Source organism: Lampetra planeri, chromosome 43 (genome assembly GCF_965212315.1).
Source record: "Lampetra planeri chromosome 43, kcLamPlan1.2.h2, whole genome shotgun sequence".
Classification (NCBI taxonomy): Eukaryota; Metazoa; Chordata; class Hyperoartia; order Petromyzontiformes; family Petromyzontidae; genus Lampetra; species Lampetra planeri.
The window spans coordinates 3533886-3559942 of NC_136149.1; the positions used below are offsets into that span (position 1 = coordinate 3533886).

Genomic DNA, 26057 nt, shown 5'->3' on the forward strand with positions numbered 1-26057 from the left:
ATGTGTTTTTTTGGGATAAATGGTGGTGAGAACACGATCTACTCTATATGCAAGTTCCTAAATAGGTGTTGCCTACAGATGACAGTAATTACTCTTTCAGATGTTTTGGAGTTAAGCAGCTTCCCCCAAACCTCTGGTTGGGGTTTTCGGAGAACGTGGGGGGGGAGGGGAATCAACACATGCGTAGGTACAAGGATAACACTGAACATTCCACATTTTAACACATTCCTGCGAAGGGAGCTGGTAGGAACGTTGGGTTGCTCGGTCAATGGCCAGGGTCAACGGCGGCGTGGTGTATTCCGCAAATATGCCCGACTGTGAGAGCGGGCACAAGCCAGCGTGAGAAGTTAAACGTTGAGTTTTATAAGGGCACCACGGGGTGACCAGCCCCGCCCAGCCCTCCCCACCCAGCCCCTCCCTGCACGACGGACGGAGGGAAACAATAATCCCCTGTGGGCTGGTGGAACCAGTGGGTTCCTACCAGTACTAAAACCTCTTGCTGCACTGCCATCCTCCTGCCCAACAAGCAGCTGACACTGACAACGCCCAATGTTCCCAGGCAGCCTCCCAATCCAAGTGTCAATCACACGAAGCCTCCACTCATCTGCTGACAGCGTCAGATGGGCCCAGAGGCCTCGCGTTGCTGAACGTGGCGTGGGCCCGTCACTGATGATCCGAGTTGTTCTGGTGGACACGACGACGACTAATCCGCTTCAATTGTGCAGTTGGCACCCACTCTCATCAAACATCCAAGCCAAGCTAAGCACTATCCTGGGCCTCTCAAGCTTCGCTTGTACGTTGAACTTCTTTCGCACCGTACGTAACCAACCGTGCGAATCGGAGGTGCGGGTGAAGGACAACAGATACACACACAAAAAGCAGTTCGATCTCGATGATTTAAAAGTGCATGGCTCCCCAGTGGCTTGCCGATATGACGCTGGGTGCATTCAGGACGCTTTGGTCTGAGCAAATGTACTTGAGGAAATAGGCCAATGTTCATGTTGCATATACTGCATACAGTTTATGTACCGTATAACAAGACACGTTTCACCCATGCTACTCTACTTTGAAATAAACTTTATTAAAGTATTGCTCTCGCGGTGTAAGTAAGTGATGCAAAACGCGTCTCGTCTCGTTGAACGTAAACACGGCACGCGCAGGATGGGCGACTTCCAGAACACGCACAGAGGATTCGCATACACACACAGTACACACACAGTACACACACAGTACACACAGTACACACACAGTACACATACAGTACACACACAGGACTCACTCACACAGTACACACACAGTACACACAATACTCACACAGTACACACACAGTACACACACAGGACTCACTCACACAGTACACACACAGTACACACAATACTCACACACAGTACTCTCACAGTACACACAGTACACACACAGTACACACACAATACTCACACACAGTACTCTCACAGTACACACAGTACACACACAGTACACACAATACTCACACACAGTACTCTCACAGTACACACACAGTACTCACACGCACAACTCACGCACACACAGTACACACACACAGTACACACACACAGTACTCACACACAGGACTCACACACAGAACAGAGGACTCGCATATACACAGGAAACGTGCAACTTTCACACATGTGGAACTTAGAGGTGGACAAGGATAAACATGTATTTTATATAGATCCTTGTCTATAAGCCACCTGACATCCGTTTGATGTTATTGTGCGATTATCGGTCTAAAGGTAAACTGCCCCGAGCAAACATGCGCTGCAGGAAATTTATGACTTAACACTGATTTGTTCGCGCAATATTTTCGACCTCATGTTTCGACGCAGATTTTTTTTTTCTCCGATTTGTTTGCTTAACTGCAAAACATTTTTTTTCTTTTACGTTGCCGACCCAGGCCAGTCACTCTAGCATACAAGACTTTTATCCTGGTCTCTCGAGTTCTCGCCTTGGTTATGCGAAAATAAACTCAAAACGAAAAAATTACTCGCATCCTACTCAAGACACAGGACTCGCAAACAGTGAGACCCCCACAAGACTCGCCCTCTCGCACCGTGCCCGAGACTCGCGCGCGTTCACAACACTTACGCTCACACACGTCAGGAACCCGCCGACGGACAGGACCGAACGCGACTCGGGATGCGATGGCGGGCACTCCATTCGGCGGGACGACAATTCCAAAACGACGATCGACTCGACAAAGTGCGTCGAATTTCGCGTGCCGCCAACCGATTCGCTAAATCCCACGGACGTCTCACAGACACAGCTCACGGAAGCTGAAGTCGCCCAAAAAGTCGGGAGTGGGGGGGGGGGGATTTGTTTGAAACAAAATGCAAACGCCCGGCACAGCGATCACAACTCCGCCAGAGAGCCGGAGAGCAGAGGTAATGAGAGTGGTGGCCGGTTTGTGTCTCGGTTGTGATCAACGCCGCATTACAAGTCCTTAAACAATCCTCAACAGATTCTAGATTTGAAGCTTTCGTGACTGCAAGGAATCATCTTCTTAGGTTTTTTCGGTAAAGTCACGTAGGTAAAAATTAATGAAAATAAAATAAAATAAAAAACAAAAATCACGACGTTTCGGAGGCAACACAAGTCTCCGTCATCAGGTGGGACCGTCACAGCCAGATTAGCTGCAGCTAACGGAGACTTGTGTTGCCTCCGAAACGTCGTGATTTTTGTTTTTTATTTTATTTTCATTAATTTTGACCTACGTGACTTTACCGAAAAAACCTAAGAAGATGAATCCTCAACAGCAGCAGCAGCGAGCTGGCCTCCACCTCCAGCGATCTCCCTGAAGGCCAAAGCCACGGGGTAGTGCGTGGCTAATCGCATGCAACATCGGTGGTGAGCGATGTCTGAATCAGTCTCCCCGGGTGCCGCCTTCACCAACTCGCACTGACCAGCGTGGTAAAGTATGGTCAAGCAAACCCCCCCCCCCCCCCAGGCAGTGTGGGGGAAGCCTTCATCCAGCAGTGGATTGACAAAGGGCTCTATTTTAATGTATCTGCAGGGGGCGAGTGGCGTTTGTAAAAGCTTAAAACGGCAGTGTACAAACCGCACCGGTAATCCGCACACCGTCGCTCGCACGGGGGTCCCGGCAACGTGCCAGGCCCGACGAGACGATCGCCGTCACTCGATCGCAGGCGTTGTGATAACTCGGGAGGCTTTTGACTCGACTTTATTCAGGCGGGGGGAGAGGGGGGGGTTAGGGCGCATTTGCCGCGGCGGCAAAAAAATGGCACGTTCCGTCCCACCGTCGGGGAGGGGGCGGAGGGAGGGGGACTGCCGTGTCTCGTCCTCACACGCCGGTCAAGCCGACCGAAGCTTGCGCCCCCCCCCCCCCCCGCCACCGGCGGCACTCGAGGCCCGCCGGCTCCCGTTACTCTCGACTGGGGCCTGCTCATCCCGCCGCCGCCGCCGCCGCCGCCGACAACCGCCGTCAGTCCTGCAGCTCCAGCTGCTCCAACTCCTCCAGCAGCGACGCCTCCATCTGCATCTTCTCCAACTGGGAAGGAGCGAGAATCGGCGTGAACGCGGCACCGGGCACGCGGCGGCTCCCGCATCTCGTCGTGCCGCCGCCCCTCCTCCGGCCACAACGCGGTTGACGGTGATTTCCGCATCACTTCCTGTTGACCTAACCGCTTTCCGATTGGCCACGGCTCGTGTTAACAAGTGAGGCTGGCGAAACAGGAAGCGGTTATGGAAGAGCTCCGCACGACGCGGATCGGGGTTCCGAGCTGGATCCGGAAACGCGTCTGCACGGTGCGTATACAAGTTCTGCATATCCCCTGGCGCAATAGCTCCGGGCCGGAGATCGCAATCGGGTACCTGATACCCGTACCCTACCTCTTCCCCCGAGTGGACATCTTGCGTGGAAAATAAGCTTCATAGCTCACCGGGTACGGGTAGCCGGGTAGCCGTTTGCGACCCTGGTGTGGCCGGGTACGGGTACGGGTAGGCCGTGAGTCACTGGTGAGTCACGTTCTGTTTACAACCCTTACTAATTGGCTGTGTCAGGTGGTGGCGGGTTTAACGACACATTTATATGTTTACACGATCAAACCCAAAAAACCTGTATTATGGATCATTTTGGTCGCGAAAGCCGACTCCGTGTTAATTTTAGCGGTGACTGCACGACGCTCAGCTTTTGGCAGGCCATCATCGAACAAAGACGGTCACTGCATCGCGCGCTTTTCAGATGCCCTTCTGCGGCCGTCTGGAACGCTCTTCCGATATTAGGAAGCCACAGGAGCTTCGCACTTTTAAATCATCATCTACATTGACAAAGTAATTTCTTTTGAACTGCTTTTTGTGTTTAGTGTTTTGTCCTTCCCCCGCACCTCCGATTGGCGCGGTTTGCTACGTACGGTGCGAACGATGTTCAACGTACACACACACACACTTTGGTCCCCACACACGGCCGGCTCCAGGTGGATCGCTCACCTGGTTTTTCTGAAGCTCCTTCCCGCCTGTCTGCTGCTCCCTCAACTGATCGATGGCTTTCAGCTTCTGTAGGAGACAGCACACGGAGGAGGAGCACCACCAACGACGGCGCTCGAGAGGTCAGCGTTTACCGGCAACAATTTCACCGCTTGGTGGTCGGTGGTAACCATTCAAAGTTCTACGTCTTCTATACTCGCTTGACGACCAAATCACTTGACGACCGGTTTCGTGGAACCTCTTACCGTCGTTAAGAGGGGGTTCTCTACTGTAATTATTTTAGTGACTCAATTACCTTTTCCCTCCCCTGCTCTAATGTCCTTTTGTCTAGCCTCTTGATGGAACTTGCTCACCACCACTTCGCCCGACTGGACATCTCGCGTGGAAAAAAGCTTCATAGCTCATCGGATTAATAAAGATTCCGATTCCAAATGACTGACCGTCCGATTCACGTTCCGCGAGCCGTACGAATCGAACCGCCGTGTCTCTCGTTACGTGTTCCACTGTGGCTTGGCAGGGCTGCCGTCTTTGACCACGGGGAACCACCAGGGGTCAGTAGCGTCCCGGTCTCGAACACGGGGAGGGCCCGGGAACGTCTCGATCTCTTAACTATTTTTTTATTTTACCAGGTAAGGCCCCACTGAGCTATATTGCTCTTTTTCAGACGCGACCTGGCTATCACAAATGATAGCTCAACAAAGTGGTTAATGTGTAAATGTATTGCAGCCAAACACTCTTTAAACGCGTGACGTCGATTCTAAATGTGGAGGAAAAAACTGGAGGAGCCGGAGAAAAATTCACGCGACCACAGAGAGATATGAAAACTCCAAATATACAGCAGGCGTCAGGGTTGGGATTGAACCCACGACCTCCTGCATACAAGGCGAGGTAGTTAACATCTCGCTACCGCGAGTCGATCAATAGCTGCCACGACACCGCCGCCACAGGTGAACGATGGCTGCAGGGCGTATTGATCTCTCTCCACGATTATTGATCGCTTTTCTCTCCCCAGATTAAAATAGCGCGAACAGAGGGTGCACCGGTGGGGGGAGGGGGTGTTTATTACAGGCTAATAGCTGAGAGTGATGGCACAACAATGTTGCTTTTCACTTGATTAAAAAATCCGGCGTGCACAAATTCCGCTTATAAGGGATGTAACCACGTATCGACTCGTTGATGCGTCCCATCGATTCCATAAGCTCACGGTTCACGCATCAAAACGGACGAGTACGGATCGATGTTTTTCAATTCCATAGGTCGCAAGAAATGAGTTTCGCGTCACCCCTGCAGATACCAGAGGCGGCTGCATCCACCACGGTGCAACGGCAAACCAGCCTCGAATTAAATCGCGACAGTCGAGCGTGAACATTATTCAAATTAGCAGAGGGCGAATCTTTACACCTCTAATTAACACCGTGTCACTCTGAACGACCGTCGGGGGAGGGCGACGGGTTGGAAAGGCCTTCATCCAGCGGTGGACTGATTGATCACTGCTGCCGATGACGATGGAAAACTGCCCGACACAATGTTGTAAATCCGTCGCCCGTTATCACGACGGACGACTGGGGCCAACGCGATTTCACCCGTTGCGATTCGATGCATCGCGCATCACCGACACGGGGTGGGCCGTTTCGATCACTCAATCAAATCGTCTCTCGTCGCATTTGCCGTCGGGGAAGTGACATTTTCCGCGCGATGACTTCAAACCGACGGAAAACATTTTAACGGCGACGGTTAAAGCCATTCCCTCCGAATTTAGTCGCGAGAACGATACCATCCAAGGTGTACGTCCGGTGTGCTCGCCGCACACCAGCCGACAGCGCTACCTCTCCTGCTCCGCCCGCCGCCCTCCGCCTCCCGTCCGCACCGAGAGGCGAGCTCCGCCAACTGTTCCTGCAACGTCTCTCCATTTGCGCCTTCGGCATTTGCCGTCTCGTCTCTGCTGTGTTTTCCTTTTTTTTCTCGAAAATGTCATTCGTGCAATTGCGTACTCTGTAACGTCTATCCGCGCCGCCTTTCCCCCCCCGCACCTCCCGATTGGCACGGTTGCCTACGTACGGTGCGAAAGAAGTTCAACGTACATATATTTTGCCTTTCATCTGCACCGTATTTGTCTATTTTGTACTGTACTCGCAGACTTGTTGCGTCACGTCTTTTTCCACCACATCCTCTGCACTGTGTTTTGTCGTCAGTCATTCGACCTATTCTGTCATCGCTTCGTCTCCACCAAAGTCTTTCTCCCCTCTCCTTGCACCGTCTCTCGTAGGTTCGTGTGTTGACGTAAAATGATAATTTAATTAGCGTAACACCATTGTGCCCAATGGAACTCCATCAATTGTGTTGCAAGAGCGAGTTGATGAGTGGATCGTTCGGGTCGAAAATCTATTTTCAATCCACGCGTCGATCTATTGATCTGGGCGAGCTAATGTTGAGCAAGCGGTAATGAAATTGGTAAAAAAAAAAAAAATCACAGCTGCACATTACAGATGCGTTTTAAAGGTGGAACATTTTCCTAAGCCAGCATTTCGGTAATGAATGATGACAAAGGAACAGGATTCTCTCACCTTTTTCAAGGCTTTTATTTTCTTCTCCTTGTCAGGGTCATGCACGCTCTCCGTCGTCGATATCCCCGCAGGCTTTGCGTCGCTGGCAATGTGGGCGGCCGTGTCATCATCGTGCGCCTCTGTTCCGCCCTCCTTCAAACAACATCGCACGTTAAGCATTTGAAAAATATTAAAACGTTATTTAGTCTGAACCCAACAAATTCAACATTTAATGCACACCAACCCGCGATGACATCGTGGAGAGGGAGCGGTGAAATCGGCTCGCGTTCAGGAGCTAGACGGATCGTTGCGTTCCAAGACCGCGGGAGATGGTGACGGTGACGGAGTGGGGATGTCTTCATCCAGCAGTGGATCGATCATGGATGACGACGATGACGATGACTATGAGATAACCCCAACCCAGTAGGAACATAAAACGCGATGGGAGTGGGAGACGCCACGGCAACGGGAGACGTGATTTGGAACGGGAGACACGAAAGAAGCGGCAGACGCGACGGGAACAGGACACGCAACGGGAACGGGAGAGGCGATGCAAGCGGGACACGCAACGGGAACGGGACACGTGATGGAAGCGGGTAACACGATGGCAAGCGGGAGACGCGACAGCAGCGCACGCGCGCACCTGCTTGGCCGCCTTCTTCGCCTCCCGCTTCTTGAGGTTTTTGAGCGCCGCCTTCGACAGCTGCTTCTCCGCCGCCGCGCTCCCCGAAGCCGGCCGCATGTTCTGCGGGAGCTCATCCTCGTCGTGCTGCGCGCCGCACAACCGCAGCCGCCTACGCGTCAGTCCACCGCCCCCCCGCTCCCAACCAACTTGGCCAGCACACGCCCGCCCGCTCGCTCGCACAGCAGAGCGACGAACCAACTCGCTAACGGGGCAGGCGGCAGCGGTTGAAGTGGGGCCAGTATACGCGGCAGAGGTCGCAACCGGGTACCCGATACCCGTACCCTACCCGATACCCGGCTACCCGTACCCGGCCGGGTACGGGTAGCCGTTTGCGACCCTGGTGCGGCCGGGTACGGGTACGGGTAGGCCGTGAGTCACTGGTGAGTAACTGTTTGTCACTCATTTCCCAACGTTTTGTCTCTTCTCACAATTCAAGTTCCTAGAATCAACCCACCCGCGCCTGCAACATGGCTTCATCCCAGAGGTCGCAATCAGGTACCCGATACCCGTACCCTACCTGTACCCGTCTGGGTACGGGTAGGGTACGGGTACGGCCGGGTACGGGTACCCGTTTGCGACCCTGGTGCGGCCGGGTATGGGTACGGGTAAGGAATCAAAACCCATTTGTAACCTCTGATACGCGCCGGTGGTATGACACGGTGGGGAAAAAGGAAATATTTCTTGAATGGGAATCTGTCGGCCGAATCGGTGATCCGATTTGCGCAGAGCTACCTGCCAATTGGAGGTGTGACGCTGGGATATCGGATTGAATAACAACGAATTTTCTACAAAAACAATTAACATTTTCAGTGAACTCGCCAACAGATCTGCACATTTGGAACGACTGGAAAGGTGGTGATGTGGAGGCATTACTGTGGCACTGCAGGGACAACGTGACGCTGCCGCGGGTAGATGCAGCCTACCGGGTGGCTGCTCGTTTGATGATCTAGCGGTGCGTGTCGTTTGAAATTTCGTTAACGCAAAAACTAGATTTCGTTAATTGAAAAGTATCCGTAATTTTTCTATTGCGTTCACGTGAAATGTCGCAAACTGAACGGTCGCAAATAGAGAGATACCTGCATATTAAGTTAAACTCTAACACAAATATGAATACAATAGAATATCCTTCAAAAGCCAAAGTGATCCCCAGCTCAAACCGAACATTGAGGCGGCGCTCACCTGTTTACCGCCCTGAGCCAGTGGTGGAAATTCCACGTTCCACATTTCTTTCTGCGTTACAATCCGAGCTGTGAGCCCACGTTCGAACGGATAAAATAAACATTTATATTATTCTGCGCAAACCAGCACCTTCCGTCAACCCTTCCTACGCGCCGCTTGGGCAGCGGTGCCGTACCAGCTTGGTGTTGGTGACCGGTTTGTTGCGGAGGGCCGGTGGCCGGTACGTCTGGGGGATCTTCTTCCCCGGGGCGGCCGGTGCGCCGTTGCCAGCGGCGACGTTGCCGCCGGCCCGGCCGGTGAGGCCCGGCTCCGGGTAGGTCCCCTCCGGCACGGGGCGCCACGTGGTCTCCCACACCTCCGAGTTCTCGGCGGCCTCCCAGGTGAACACCGTCGCCCCCAACACGTGCCACACGCGGTAGCCTGCAGGGCAAGCGCGCGCAAACGCCGTCGTTCAAAACGGCTCGCCGGGGGAACACAAGCCTCCTCCCCGCGGCGATCACCCGTCCGTGCGCTATCCAGGCTCAGTCCTGACCACACCGGGCGCGTTCTGGCCGCGACGGCAATAGTGAAGTGTAAACGACACTGAGCGAAGAGACGAACAACAGTCGTGAGTAACGACACCGGCACGGCTCGTGCTCCCGCGCGCTCGCTCGTGCCCATGCTCGCGCTCGCTCGTGCGCTCACCGTTGCCGACGCGCAGGCGCGGTGCGCAGGTGGAGGTCAGCACGTGCGCGCCGTCCGGGCACCAGCAGAAGTGCGTCGAGTCCGACGCCGTGATCTGCGACACGAGCGTTTTCTTGCGCACATCCCAGAACTCCATGTTCCCGCGCAGGTTCCCGAAGCCGGTAAGCGCCAGCAGCCCGCCGTGCGGCGAGTAGGAGGCGGCGTTGCGTGGCCCCGTCCCGAAGTCGAACACGGGCTCGCAGCTGAGGTTGTAGATCGTGGCCTTGGCCGGCATGAAGCCGTAGACCACGCAGTACTCGGTGGACGTCGGGCTCCACGTCGCCTCGTAGATTGGACCGTTCTTGGCTGAACCGCCGCCGCCGCCGCCGGAGAGAGGGACGGGGGAAGGAGTGTGCCGAGAAGAGACGAGATTAGTGCGTAGGTTGGGCACGCGACGATTGGTCGATTTGTCAACGAGAAAACATTTATGAGGGTCGCGAACGCTGGGCACGGATCTGTTAATATTTTCAACTGGTATGTTTTTTTTCTTCTTGGTTCTTTCGGTAAAGTCACGTAGAAGGGAAATAATAAAATAATAAAAATAAAACATAATAAAAATACAATAATTCTCACGACGTTTCGGCCACAACGCACGCATAGACAGCGTCTTTCCGACAGACCTGTTCTTCACCTGAGGACGGCTGCTTGCGATGTGGCCGAAACTTCGTGAGAATTATTTTATTATGTTTTATTTCTATTATTTTATTATTTCCCTTCTACGTGACTTTACCGAAAAAAACAAGAAGATGAATCCCTGCAGTCACGAAAGCTTTAAACTGGTATGTTTTTTTGCGTAATTTGTTCAATGGCACAGGCCGCTCTTGCAAATGAGACCCATCCGCGCCTCTCAAGTTCTCACCTGGTTAAACAAAATAAACTTGAACCTGAAGCAACAGACGCTCTACATTGCACCGTGACATAAAAATGTCACCAATTCTCCAAAAGAATCACCCCCAACCTGGCCACCAGCGGTGTGCAAACTAGACGCGTTAGTGTATAATGTAGTGTATAGAGTGTAAAGCCTGTTTAATGTATAATGTAGTGTATAATGTAGTGTATAATGTAGTGTATATAGTGTAAAGCCTGTGTCATGTATAATGTAGTGCAGTGTGCAATGTATAGTGTAGTGTATAGTGTACTGTAGCGTGCAGTGTTGCGTATAATGTAGAGTATAATGTAGTGTATAGTTTAGCAACTGTAGTATGTACTGTGTAGTGTATAATGTAGTGTATAGTGTAGCATTTAGAAAGTCTAGTATGCAGTGTCAAGTGTAGTGTGGAGTACTGTGTGTAGTGTGTAGTATATAATATAGTGTGAATTGTTCAGTGTAGTGCTTAGTGTAGTGTATAGTGCAGAGCAGTGATGGGCAACCCAGACGCGTTCTTGCGCAGAGAAATTGAGTTTTCAGGTCCATAGGTCGTACAGCCGTTTCATTACACGCAAACAAAAAATTGTAATTGTCTATTTGAGTTTCTCTCCTTGTGATGAGACCTTTGTAGGATGAACGTTGAGATTTCTAAGAGGCACGGGGTGACCAATAAAGTCTGAATTGGTCTGTAATAAGGTAGGGCACTGATAAGGGGTTGTTGACCGATGCTGCCACAGTAGCGGCGGCGGCGGCGCTCTGACTCACGCAGCTGCACGATGATGCTCTCCCCGCCCGTGCTCATGTAGTGCAGCGTCTGCTCGCCGTAGTACGACGCGCCCGTCTTGTCCACGTCCGTGCTCGCCACCACCAGCACGGCCGTCGCTGTGCTCGCGCAAGAACAGCAACACGGCGGAGGAGGCACGGGGTGGGGGGGGGGTTGGGGGAGGGGGGGTGAGTGGGGGGCAAGGGGTGAAGTTAAGGCGCTTGATGAGTGTCACGTGACCATCACGGGAACCTCATCAAGACGTGGACGGATTCTTTAAAATATACAAACAGAAAATTCACGTTAAGTTAATCCTGATTGTGCTATACGTGTACACACACAAACGTACCCACATGTACACAAAGATAAAGATCCCCCTATAGCCTTAATAGACTTTGAGGACAAGTGTTGTTAGCAAGCACCTGTGAAGGCCGGCACGGCACACAAGGGTGGCCAGCAGCACGCCCGGCCGCCCTCGTGGCGATGTTTAAACACCGCACCAGATAGTAATTTGAGGCTGAGTCAACCTAGGGGAGGCCCAGGACCGGTTCAGATAATCGTCACCGGTGTTGGCCGTGAGCCGGAGTCGAACTCAGGTCTCTGGGTTCGTAGCGCAGCGCGCTAACCGCTACACGACCGCTCCCCACATGCATATATGTACACACACACAATGGGTACACACATGTACACACATGGGCAAACCCACACACGGAGACGTGTACACACACACACACGCACAGTTGTTGCCACAACTGTGAGACATCCGTGCGTGCGGCTCGGAGGAGGAGTAGAGACAAGAGAGGGCAGCCGCACCTTTCTTGTTCCACACCAGGGAGGCGCGGTCGGCCTTGAAGAAACTCCTGTTGGCCAGCGCCTGCGTGGGGCCCCCGAAGTCGGGGGTAGCGGTAGAGACGCACGAACGACGGGCCCCCCTTCACTCCCGGCACGTACACGGCCACCTGCGGGCGCCGGTAGGGACGGCACACGGCGCGCGATTGCACGTCTGCAAGCAGCCACCGTCTCGCGCACGCGAGCAATCAGAAACGCGTGCGGTTACACGTGCGCGCGTGTGATCGCACGCTTTCAATCGGCGTTTCTCAAAACGCCAGCCCTTGTGATTCCAGCCACCGCAGTTTGTTAACCTATAATACCTGGGTTTGGCTCTCTGTGACCTGCCGCCGGAGAACCTTTGTCACATCATGTTGCCGCGCGTGGCCTTAGGGTGGTGGCGCGTACTCGTCGCTTGTCACAGATATTCACGGTTCGAATCCAGCTGGCCACCCCGATTAATACTGCGGATGTAAAAAACCCCCAAAAAATACACTAACGTGCCGTCCTCTTGTCCTCAAAGTCTACCTCAACAACTTGGCAGGACCCTCCTGTAAAAAGAGTCATGAGACTCAGTGAGGCTTTACTTATTAAGCAAACATAATAACAATAAAGTGCACCTCGCTTGGGACTAAAACAGTGGTGATGCAACGACCACCATACTAAGACGAATGGAGAGCGGTGTTGCTGATTTGCGTACAATAACACTGGTCAACAAAAAAAAAATTCTGGCCTGGGCTTTTGCAGCTGTTTTAGACTAATTTCAGGGTGCTGATTCCAAATCTGATCTCAGATTTGCTCTATCACATTATTTTTATGCTATCGGCATACCCCATTTTCATTGATTTTACCCGAAATTAACTCTGTCACTTATGATTGCAAGTTGTTGCGAGTCAGTGACTGCTTTAGTGTTAACATATGGTGCTGTATTTTTAGGACAGTCTGTTTATAATATCATTTAATGTAGATATCCACATTTATTTAATATTTTTCTTCTGCAGTTTTAATTGAAAATGCAATATTTGATATCTCAAAAATGATGTGATGTGATAGACAAAAACTGATGCCAGATTTGGAATCAGCACCCCAAAATTACCTTAAAACCGTTGGAATACCTTATGCCAGAAAAAGTGTGTTGACCATTGTTATTAATAAGTAAACGGTACTGGGCAGGGCATGAATTGGATGATCAGAGTGGCTCCCGGCATCCGTTCCCATCCCCACAAATGGCTGGGGACATGCAGCTCAAAGACGAGTTCCTAGATGGAGCCTGCGGCCTTGCTCACATCGTATAGCAGCTCTTCCGTTCACTTATGGTTTCACAAGCCTCAATTTATACACCAGCCTCTCCAATCAGGAGCTTCATGAATGATACGGGTTTGAAGGGAGCCACGGTGGCAAGATGTTAACCACCTCGCCGGGTGTACAGGAGTTGGTGGGTTCAATCCTCACCCCGACGCCTGTGTATGTTTGGAGTTTGCATGTTCTCGCTCCCCGTGGTCGTGTGGATTTTTCTTCGGGGGTCCACTGGTTTTTCCCTCCACATTTAGAATCAACATCATGCTTAAGAGTGTTTGGCTGATGTACGTTTACACGTGACAAGCCACTTCGTCGAGCTGTCATTTGTGGCTAGGTTGGTTTTTACAAAAAATGAGCTACATAGTTCAGTGGGCCTTATCGGGTAAAATAAAAAATGGTAACGGTTTTACTCTTCTTGGTTCTTTTGGTAAAGTCACGTAGAAGGGAAATAATAAAATAATAAAAATAAGCCTCAAGGCTCTCTTCCCCCTCCAACCCAGCTTAAATATACGCTCCAAGCCTGGGGTGTTTCATTCAGACGCTGTCTTCCCGACAGACCTGTTCTTCACCTGAGGACGGCTGCTTGCGTTGTGGCCGAAACGTCGTAGGAATTATTTTATGTTTCATTTTTATTATTTTATTATTTCCCTTCTACGTGACTTTACCGAAAGAACCAAGAAGATGAATCCCTGCAGTCACGAAAGCTTTAAATCGAAACGGTTTTACTGTTAAGGGCTCTCGGATGTGAGGTCACCTTGGTTCCCATCACCAAACGCCACTGTGCATCATTATCGACATGGGGCTCTGTAACACAAAGGGCTGTGGTAAATGGTTAACAAGAGGCGGAGCAGATGAAATCCAAATTTTCTAGGTTAAAGGTAATTTTTTTTTGTAACCGTAAGTTCGATCTCGTTTGCATGATTTACAAACCCTAAGCTTTCAGACGACTCCTCCATTCGTTTAAATTGGTGGAGCGGCTGACGAGGACTTCACACACGCACACATTATAGCGGTGTGTGTGTAATAAACTGGTACAAGTGCCGTTTCCTGACAAATCGAAATATCCTCGGAGGGGAGAAAAAATAAAATAAAAATCTGCCCACGTTGGCGCCACCGCTCTTCCTCCCTGCACTTATTATCTTTACGATACAGCAGCCCGCGTCAGCCGAGCCTCCCGGCGTGCTTTAAGCACACAGAAGCTTTGTTTTCCCCGTTTCACTCGCGCACCACCGAACATCGCTTCCTTCACATCTGCCAACCGCAAAAAAACAAGCAAAACAAACGGGTGGGCCGGCCAACCACGGCGCCTTAAAAACACCCCGCGCTCCCCATTCGCACGCCAACAAAAAATATAGGGGGGGGGGGGGGGGGGGGGATCCAGGATAAGTGAAGGCCCCGAGCTGGCACCGCCTCGAGAACGCCGGACGACTTCTAAGCGCGCGAGTCACGCCGCCGAGAAATAACGAGCAATTATAAGAGAAACTACAAAGGACGCCAAACTTCCCCGACCGCCGCTGCCTCCGCCCCATGCAATGTAATCGCACTAATGTCCTCGACGGCCGGTTTGAAAAGCGGCGTCGCCGGCGAGAGCTGGAAGATTTGGCTGCGCGTCCGACCGCCGGGGCGGGGCGGGGCGGGGCGGGGGGAGCCGTGCCGGGCAGTGGGTACAGCGCCTCGCTCCCGCGGCCACTGGAACAGTTTGTTCGACGGCCGCGTGGCGTTTCCCGGTGACACGCGGCGCGCACAAACACTTGGGCGTGCACGCGTACGAAGCGTAAACAACACCGCTGTTTTTTTTCAAAATAAATGTTTTAAATGTAAATACCGTTTTGTGTTCGGTTCGTATGCCGTTTTGTAATTCCACATTTCTCATATCGAGTGGGGTTTTTTTGTTTGTTTTGCTGTAAAAATGTTTGGCCTGGAAGCATCTCGAGATTTTTCTTTTCGTTGCCAAGTCCCGACACGTGGATTGACGTCGGAAAGCGACGTCAAACTGCGCGCGTACCAAAGCGGTGATTCTCAAAGCGCATATTCCATCGCGATTGACTTTACTATAATCCTACATCATGTGCCACAAGGACCAGGGCAAAAAAACAAGAGTTGATGTCTGAATCGAAATGTGACCACTTATGTAATCATACCTGTCAACTGATACGGATTACCCCATATTCTTGTACAGGGAAATTGAGTTTTCTGGTCCATACAGCGTACAGCCGTTTCAATACGGGCAACAAAAAATGTCTTTGTGTTTCTCGCTTGTGATGGGACTTTGCAGGATGAACGTTGAGATTTTTGAGGTGCACGGATTGACCAGTAAGCTCTGAATTGGTCTGTAATAAAGTAGGGCACTGATAAGGGGTTGTCAGGTTTGTGTAATAGTGGGGCATGGGTGGGGGGGGGCAATCCGTACCTTTTTACCTTCCCATGCTGTATCGATATACAACCCCACACCTGGATATTTGCAGCAAAAAAATCATATTTTAGCCAATTTCAACGCAGTACCTGGCAACGTCATTGTCCAGAAACTCGTAGGAATTTGTCGAGACCAGGCCGATTCAAGTGAATAAAAAAAAAAAGTTAAATGTCACTCCACCGTGCCGCCGCCGGTGCTGCCGGTAGCACCGGCGAGCGACTTCACGGCGCCGGCGCGTGCCACCGGAACGAGAGGGGCTCGGCAAAGCGCAAGAACCCGCACGCTCTCTCGCTCTCTCACGACGCAACGCCCGATCCACAAATACAAAGGAGACATCGCAGCGATACACTCCGCTGCTTCTAATGCGATTGTCTGACTTGAACACCTGAATGTGAAATTGCAGTTGTTGCTCTGCATCTCCATTAGCCGTACGAAAGAAGAAGATGACTCGCTCTCTCTCTCACGCTCTCTGACACTCTCACTCGCTCACCTTGCTGGGGCTGGGCCCAGGGGACAGCTGGAAGTCCGCCACCTTCTGCTGGAACAGCTTGTTCGCGATCGTGTCTGCGGCGAAACGCACACGTGCCGCTCGTTAACCCAGTGGAACGGGGGAGGGGGGGGGTACCATTTTATAGCCGTGGGACAAATTTCACTCTTTCGGATACCTTTAGCGGAAAGTCAAACAGTCATCGACAATAAACGTCGATTGCGCTCGGACTGTAGGCATCGACCGCATACTTCGACAAGGACTTCAAAGAAGAACAGGCGACCGGGCCCGATACAATAAGCAACTCGACGTTGCCAGGTTGAAGTTACTCCGCTTAGTTTGGCCAAGTTGCTTGGAGTTTACATATAGACGTCGTTGGCGGTGCAGTTTTTGCTTAAGCGGCAGGCCTCGCGTGGCGGTGCGGCAGGCCATACGGCGTGAAACCCGTGGGTCGCGTCCAGGCCCATGGTCTGCAGGTTCCCCAACCCCCGCTGTACAAGTTCACGCCCCGGTTCAACGGGCATTGCCGCGGCGCCAGGGCCAGGTTCGGATGTCGCTCGCCGCCGACCTTAGCCGTGGTCGGGAATGGAACTCGAACGGTCGCGCCGGGTTCACAACGAAGGGCGCCAAATACTGCGCCACCATAATCCGTGAAAATCGTGAACTGAACCTCAACGCGCGCTGTTGACGCGCACATCATGGGGTCGTCAAGAGTCGATTTTGATTTACCCGTCGCCGTTTGCCTCCTGCGTGGAGGCTCACGGTGGCGCTTGGTCGCTCACCGAAGTTGTTGTCTTCGAAGAAGTGCACCTCGTTGTTGACCATCCTCGCGCAGAGCTTCTCGTCGTCTGACCAGCTGGGGCTCCTGGGAGAGGAGGGGTCAAAGGTCACAGGGGTTAGGAGAAGAAACGGGCTGGAGCTCGCCACGTAGCAGGCGTTAGGGTGTGGCAGTCATCGACACTTCACCACTGCGGGGTGCGATTTGGTGGATAAAAGAATCGGAATTAACACTGTCAGAGCTGAGCCTGTCTTCCCAGGAAGATCTCATTGAGTCTTATGAGTTTTTCGAGAAGGGTCCTGCATTCGGATGTTTAATTTTAGTAAATGTGTTTATTAAAATCAAACCTCAATATTCAATGTCATAAAATACACTTAAATAATGAAGCAAGCGATGAATTTTGCCAGTTTTTTCCCGTTAAGATCACTCGCACTCTGCTGCTGCCCCCTTTGTCTGGAATGGCCCTCCCCCAGCCGTCCACGCTGTTGACTCCCTGTTCCCGTTTCATTTTTCCTCTATGCCCAACTGGGTCTATGAAATAATTACGCCCAATATTTACGTGTAAGATCCCAAGATGCTGTCCTCATTTAGATGCTACATGAAACCACATTTTATTGCACTGACCCACACAAACTCACTTTGAAACTCACACAGTGATCCATAAACTCATATGGCGACCAAGAGACTTACAAAGAGACATTTAGACACAGAGACCCCGGGGGACATGCAGACCCACACAGGAACCTATAACTCACACAGAGACCCACAGACCTACGCAGAGACCCATAAACTCATATAGGGACATGTAGACCCACACGGGGACCTGTAACTCACACAGAGAACCAAAGACTCACACAGGGACCTCTAGACTCAGAAACCTATGACTGCCTCTTTCTCCATAAAATATGCCCACCTTCCAAACACAATTTCGAGACGCGGTCGCAATGAGACACTTTACATATCCACATTCAGCTGTGTGGCCTCCCAGACGCGCATCGCAAGCCACCCTCACTCATGCATGGACAAATAGACTCACACAGGGACCCAGAGACACTTCTCTAGCAGAGGTCGCAACCGGGTACCCGATACCCGTACCCTACCCGATACCCGGCTACCCGGCCGGGTACGGGTAGGCCATGAGTCACTGGTGAGGAACCGTTTGTCACTCATTTCGGGTAGGGTACGGGTAGGGTACGGGTACCCATTTGCGACCCTGGTGCGGCCCAGTACGGGTACGGGTAAGGAATCAAAACCCGTTTGTGACCTCTGTTCTCTAGCAACCTATAACCGACTGCCTCTCCGGGGTTAAATAAAGTACCCCAGGGCCGTTGCAGAGCGTTGTGAGACGCTGCGCGACCGCACGCGGCACCCGTATCGAACGGAGCCGACGCGAGTGTGTGCGCGAGTGTGTGTGTGAGTGTGTGTGTGAGTGTGCGAGTGTGTGCGCGAGTGTGTGCGCGAGTGTGTGCGCGAGTGTGTGCGCAAGTGTGTGCGCGAGTGTGTGTGTTTGCGAGTGTGTGTGTGTGTGCGCGAGTGTGTGTGTGTGTGCGCGAGTGTGTGTGCGAGTGTGTGTGCGAGCGCCACCCCGACGAATGCAGCCGCAACGGGCCAAGGGTAAAACGGCCTCTCACCATCCCTGCTGCTTCTTCTGGAAGAAGGCCTTCAAGCACTTGCCCTCCTTGAGGTCCCACAGCGTCAGGTTGGGCTCCCCCTTAGGGTTGTCTTTGGTTGCTGGGAGGCGACACACACGGCGAGGTTGGGGGGAGCATGGTAGTGGGGGGGGGGGAGCGGCGATCACGATGCTACAATCCGTATCGCGAGCAGCTGAAAATTTGCGTCGTCGAATGTGTCCGTCTTCGAGTTCCCGGGTGTGGGAGGCCACTCACTCATGTAGGGCTGCCACACGGCGAGCAGCGTGCCGAGCGGCGAGAACGCCAGGCACGCCGTCTTCGGCACGTCCAGGCTGTGCAGCAGCTTGCATTCCGGCAGGCTCATTACCTGCACCCTACCGGGGGAGCAACGGACACTCGCTCACGCGCTCGCTCGCTACCCGACTTGCTCACTCATTCACTCACCCACCCGCCCGCCCGACTTAACAGACTGTTGGGGCAAGTGCTCTTGGCGAGCACCGAGGAAGGCCGGCACGGCACACGAAGGGGTGGGTGGTCAGCACTACACCCAAGTGCCTGTCTCCCTAGTGGCGGTGTTTACACACTGTACCAGGTACCCATTTGAGGCCGAGTCGACCTTAGGGAGGACCAGAATCGGTTCAAATAATCGTCACTGGTGTTGGCCGTGAACGGGAATCGAACTCTGGTCGCCGGGTTTGTAGCGCAGTGCGCCAACCACTGTGCCACCGCTCGCCATACGCACACACACGTTTATTCAGTCACACATTCAGTAAACCCACGCACCCTTTAACTCACTCATCCACTTACCTACTCATTCACTAACCGGCCGACTAATCCACTTACAAACACTTTCAAGCACTTTATTGCTCATTCACTCAACCACCATTCATTCACTCATTGAATACATTGCAGAAATTATTCAATAACTTTATTATTCACCCAGACACGTATCCAATACCTGGCTGAATCATTCACTCGCCCACTCCTTCAATAACACACTTGCTCATTCACTCACGCAATTACATATTCATTTACTTAGTCTCTTTAATACATAGACTTTCGCGACCGACATTTAGAGGTTTCTGGGTTAGATCAAGTATCTAATGTGATGATACCCAAAAACCTCTATGATGACTAATTCTCATGCCTGCTCAATCACACACTCCACCTGCTCGCTGCTCACTCAGAATCACTCCCTCAATCATGGAAACGCTCACGCATTTGCTTACTTATCAACTCATTCACGTATGCACTCGATCACTCACGTACCCACCCACCCAGTCACTCAAACTCGACCGCTCGCTCGCTCCCCACATTACGATCGCCAAAGCAGCGTCCCATTCATCTTCTTGGTTCTTTCGGTAAAGTCACGTGACTTTACCGAAAAAACCAAGAAGATGAATCCCTGCAGTCACGAAAGCTTTAAATCGAAATTCAGCGTCCCATTATTTGACAGTTCGTTTTTTTTCGAGCTGGCAGAGGTTTGGGTTCAGGACAAAACCTCCCCACGGCAGCCGAGCCCTCGCGAGAGTCGGCATTTATTATTTCCCATCCGAGAGGGTCGTGCTTACTTCTCTCCATTGCACCAGGCCAGCTGCGTGCCACTGCTGTTGAACGCCAGAACCCTGCAGGTCTTCTTGTCCTCGCTGGGCGCAGGATGGTAATCCGAGGGACGGGGACGCCGTTGGAAAAACAAGAGAGAGAGAGTGGTTTGTTTTGTTAACGGAGCTGTACGAAAAACACACACACAAAACACGCGGACACAGGCCCCACTGTTCCGACGCCAACGTCGTCGCCATCCATCACGCGAAGGTGAGATGCGCCGCTCCGCCCAATCGCTCTCGCGTTGCCAGGGTGACCCTCATCCGCTGCTATGGCAACCGGTACGTTAGTGGCTGCGGAGAGGGGAGGGGCCTCGGGGGGTGCGGTGAAAGTTAAAGCGAGGTGAAGTGCATAAAAGATGAACGGAGCGATAAACAAGGCGATAGAAAAAACGTTAATATTTAAATAAACTACTATGTGTGGCGTGAAAAGGTTTGGAGCAGAGTCAAGCACGTCAGGACAAAGCGGTGCGCGCGCGTGGAAGCGTCCCGGAAGCGTTTGATTTTGGCAAAACAACTTTGATTTTACGTTCGAGTGAAAGGGCGACAGGCTCGGGGCGACAGAAACGCACAGAGGAAATAAAAAGTAAAAGAGACCCTCGCAAAATGACGCAAGACAACAATGGCTCCTTTATTGAGAAGAACTTTAGGTCGGCCGGGGGCTGACCGAAAAGCACAGCGAGTGCGGTCCAGCAGAAGAATGGCCCCGTGCGATTCACCGTACTAATGAGGGGTCGGGGGTGGGGGTCACTCTGGGGGGTGTCCCCCACACTGGGAGAGCTGGGCTGTGACTGGCCCTGACTGACTCAACCAAGCATAGAAAGGCCCAGATTTGAAGCTTTCGTGACTGCAAGGGTTCATACTCTTAGTTCTTTCGGTAAAGTCACGTAGGTAAAAAATGAAAAAAAAATTTAAAAAAAATAAAACAATAAAAATTAATAAAAATAAAACAATCATGACTTTTATTGTTTTATTTTTATTATTTTTAATTTCATTTTTTACCTACGTGACTTTACCGAAAGAACTAAGAGTACATATAAAGGCCAACGTTCTGAATTAAATAAAACGGACTTCAGTTCATCTTCGTCTCCCCCCATTAATACATTTTTTAAAAGCCTGAGTCACTTCCTTCTGCACGTACAAAGCGTGTGCATAGAATTGTCACTCCACTGCTGGATGATGGCCTCTCCTCGCCGTGGCAACTCGTTTGACCATACTTCACCACGCTGGTCAGTGTGGGTGCGTGAAGGTGAGAAAGTATAAACGTAGGTGCGTAGTAGAGTACAGCAGCGTATTTTGCTGCACGGCCTCCTGTTGACTGCACAGCGCCGTACCAGCAGCCGACAGCACCTGGTTTTGTGCACGGTGACGGCCCATCAGGCGCTGTCTGGGCTCAAACTCTGCTTAGCTTCTGAGATCTGATGAGATCAGGCGCATTCCAAGCGACCTGCCCAGAGCCATGGACTCATAATATGCAGCAGCATTTGAATCTTACGGCGAGACCCCGGGGTCCCACAAGCCCCCGGCTCTCACATAAACTTTGTTGTGACGTCATTTTATGTCTGATGAAGGCGAACGATACGGCGATCTATTCCTCTCGACGAGCTCTACACGATGCGCTAATCAAAGTTTTGTTTCATCTGCGCATCCGTCCTCGCTGCGCTTGGACGACATGACAACAGATTGATCCGCGCCAGGTGGGTCGCGGTTCAAGGTGGGACGGAGTTGCCAAATGGAAAATAATTAATAACGATTTTGACTTCCGTTTATTCGGGACCCCGGGGTCCCGTCATAAGGTTCATTTGTTCAAACAAACTGTTGCAGTTCCGACCATGAGGGTTTGATTGGCAGAACTGCTGGTTTGTCAGACGCTGTTGGCAAGAGCACTCACACTTCACCAGTGCCAGAAAGCAAGATTGCATTAGAAATTAATTAAGTTTTATTTTGGTAAATTACGACAAATAATTTCATTTCCTTACACTTTTGGTCACGCCACGTAAAAAATATAGGCTTTAGCCCAATTGATGTTTTTTCCTTCCAGAATTACATTTATCCAGCAGAAATAATCAAATATCGAGTGTCCTCTATTGTAAAGTTGGGACCGTACCCATTGAACCTTTGAAAGTTATTTTAACTCCGTTATTCTACTTTTCATTGTTTGTTATGATGACTATGTCATTGTAAAATCTGACAAGGTCAAATCTTACCACACTAAAGTTTATGCCTTTATTTAACCGAGGCAATTTCCGGAGAATATCTTCCCCGCCGTCGAAATAAACAGCCTGGGTGAGGGTGCATCTCAAGCAACGTAAGAACCAATGGCAAGGAACGACTCTAAACCATTTGACAGGTAAACAGCGAAGACTGTAGAGTTGGATTAAATATAAATAAGAGCAAGTAACCCACAAGTCAGAGGTGTGGACTCGAGTCATGTGACTTGGACTCGAGTCAGACTCGAGTCATGAATTTGATGACTTGCGACTCGACTTGGACTTGCATAACAATGACTTTGTCCCACCTATGAGATGTGGACTCGAGTCATGTGACTTGGACTCGAGTCAGACTCGAGTCATGAATTTGATGACTTGCGACTCGACTTGGACTTGCATAACAATGACTTTGTCCCACCTCTGCCACAAGTTCACTGACCAAAGGAAAATAAGTGATGCAGGAAGCTGTGACGCACAACTGAAGAGGGCGCCACTGAGAATTCCCTAATTTTCAAGGTCATGCCTCCCGGAGTGTGGCGAGTGTGGTGGGCGAGGTGGATTGTGAGTGTGGTGGAGTGTGGTGGGCGAGGTGGAGTGTGAGTGTGGTGGGCGAGGTGGAATGTGAGTGTAGTGGAGTGTGGTGAAGTGTGGTAGAGTGTGGTGGAGTGTGAGTGTGGTGGGCGAGGTGGAGTGTGAGTGTGGTGGGTGAGGTGGAGTGTGAGTGTGGTGGGCGAGGTGGAGTGTGAGTGTGGTGGGCGAGGTGGAGTGTGAGTGTGGTGGGCGAGGTGGAGTGTGAGTGTGGTGGGCGAGGTGGAGTGTGGTGGGCGAGGTGGAGTGTGAGTGTGGTGGAGGAGTGTGAGTGTGGTGGGCGAGGTGGAGTGTGAGTGTGGTGGAGGAGTGTGAGTGTGGTGGGCGAGGTGGAGTGTGGTGGGCGAGGTGGAGTGTGAGTGTGGTGGAGGAGTGTGAGTGTGGTGGGCGAGGTGGAGTGTGAGTGTGGTGGGCGAGGTGGAGTGTGGTGGGCGAGGTGGAGTGTGAGTGTGGTGGAGGAGTGTGAGTGTGGTGGGCGAGGTGGAGTGTGGTGGGCGAGGTGGAGTGGAGTGTGGTGGAGTTTGGTGGGCGAGGTGGAGTGTGAGTGTGGTGGAGTGTGAGTGTGGAGGAGTGTGGGTGTTGTGGAGGAGTGTGGTGGAGTGTGAGTGTGGTGGAGTGTGGTGGGCGAGGTGGAGTGTGAGTGTGGTGGTGGAGTGTGTGGTGGAGTGTGGTGGGCGAGGTGGAGTGTGAGTGTGGTGGGCGAGGTGGAGTGGAGTGTGGTGGAGTTTGGTGGGCGAGGTGGAGTGTGAGTGTGGTGGAGTGTGAGTGTGGTGGTGGAGTGTGAGTGTAGTGGTGGAGTGTGAGTGTGGTGGTGGAGCGTGGTGGTGGAGTGCGAGTGTGGTGGAGTGTGGTGGGCGAGGTGGAGTGTGAGTGTGGTGAGGCGAGGCACGCTGTACCCGGGGAAGGCGCTGTTTTCTTTAAACTCGGGAGGCCCATCGATGAGCTGGAGACCACCCGAGCCTCTGACTGCGTCGCAATAAAACACAAAACTCGTCAGCAAAATCAGCGCCAGCCTCCCGCGGATATCCTCTTATAAGCGCATGCGACTATACACGCAGAGGTCAGATCGCTGAGATCCTGGGTTTGAGCCACCGTGATTCAACCAGGTTCTCAAGTGGGGAGAGCTGGTGGTCTCAGCCTGGCCATCGATGACTTCACAAACACAGCCGTGACATTAAAGTTGATAGTGTAAATGCTTACCCCGAGCTCTTAATACTCTGATAGTGCACTGTTTTTGAGTTGTACGCCTTTTGGCGTCATCTGGTCCAACACCAAAGGAGACTAGGCTCTAAGAAAAGCTGTCTCGGGTGTGGACCAATCAACTTCAAGGACAGTGCATATCATTACCATTATCAGAGTTGTTTCTTTTTGTTTGCATTTTGACTGCTTGTGTTGCAGTTATTGCAAACATGATGCCTTGTATAAAGGTGTCAGTTTTGTACCAGTTTAAAGGGTAAAAACCTATTACTATATTGAAGTTGATTGCGCAGCTACTTTTGCGAAATCGCAGGCCACAGATTAATGCGACTGTCAGCGGCAGAGCGGGTGTGAAAGGGCTGTCCCCCGACTTTGAGAACCAGGTCCACTTGAAATAATTGCAAGAGCTGCATTCACCACAGCACTCTGCTATAACACCCCACACACACACAAACTACATCACCCACATCCATCATCACAACACCCACCTACAACATCTGCCTTCATCATCACAGCGCTCACCACCCTGCCACCCATAGCACCCACATTCATCACGGCATCCAGGCTGATCACTTCACCCACCAACATCGTAGTAGTAGGTTTTTACCCTTTAAACTGGTACAAAACTGACACCTTTATACAAGGCATCATGTTTGCAATAACTGCAACACAAGCAGTCAAAATGCAAACAAAAAGAACCAACTCTGATAATGGTAATAATATGCACTGTCCTTGAAGTTGATTGGTCCACACCCGAGACAGCTTTCCTTAGAGCCTAGTCTCCATTGGTGTTGTTTCTTTTTGTTTGCATTTTGACTGCTTGTGTTGTGGTTATTGCAAACATGATGCCTTGTATAAAGGTGTCAGTTTTGTACCAGTTTAAAGGGTAAAAACCTACTACTATATTTTGCCACTGGTAAAGGAGATGTCTCATGGTGTAACCACGAACATCGTCACCCATGACCTTATCCACTGCTGGATGAGGCCCAACTCTTGAGCCACGCGGCTCTCGCAGCAGCGGCCGCCACGTGCCGCTTGCACTACAACAGCTGCCACTAGGCCCGTCACGCCGCACGTGCCACCACAGCAGCAGCAGCAGCCGCGTAGCTCGCAACAGGCACTGCCATAGAGCCTCTTGCTCTCTTCACAGCCTCCTCCTCCTCGTCACCACCTCGTCTCTTGCCATCATCATCATCATCCATTCCCCTCCTCCTCGTGTCTCGTACTCCTCACCCCCCCTCGTCACCCCCCCCCCCTCGTCACCCCCCCCCCCCTCGTCACCCCCCCTCCTCGTCACCCCCCCCTCCTCGTCTCCACCTCCCCTCGTCCCCCCCACCCCCTCCCCTCGTCACCCCCCCCACCCCCTCCCCTCGTCACCCCCCCCCCCCTCCTCGTCTCCACCTCCCCTCGTCCCCCCCACCCCCTCCCCTCGTCACCCCCCCCCCCACCCTCTCCCCTCGTCCCCCCCCCCCACCCTCTCCCCTCGTCCCCCCCACCCCCTCCCCTCGTCACCCCCCCCCACCCCCTCCCCTCGTCACCCCCCCCCCCTCCTCGTCTCCACCTCCCCTCGTCCCCCCCCCACCCCCTCCCCTCGTCACCCCCCCCCACCCCCTCCCCTCGTCCCCCCCACCCCCTCCCCTCGTCACCCCCCCCCCACCCCCCACCCCCTCCCCTCGTCGTCGTCCTCGTCGCCTCTCACCCACGAGCAGGGGCACAGGCGCCGCCATGTTCGTCTCGCGCGGGGGGTCCTGGGAGAGAGAGAGGAGGGGGGCGGCGACGGTGGGGGGGTCAGGGGTCACGAAGTAG

General features: G+C 52.3%; 1 protein-coding gene across 1 annotated transcript; it reads right to left on the reverse strand.

Moving 5' to 3' along the window:
• Positions 1–1060: 1060 nt before the first annotated feature.
• Positions 1061–26054, reverse strand: LOC144732604 (eukaryotic translation initiation factor 2A-like). Its single transcript, XM_078614079.1, is given in 16 exon segments — positions 1061–3523; positions 4462–4527; positions 7023–7154; positions 7645–7770; positions 9041–9285; positions 9550–9894; positions 11222–11338; positions 12033–12117; positions 12119–12178; positions 16250–16323; positions 17029–17111; positions 18656–18755; positions 18911–19029; positions 20227–20301; positions 23951–24020; positions 25951–26054. Coding segments are annotated over 16 exon segments (1791 nt in total). The 5' UTR covers positions 25979–26054; the 3' UTR covers positions 1061–3457.
• Between the last annotated feature and the right edge of the window lie 3 nt (positions 26055–26057).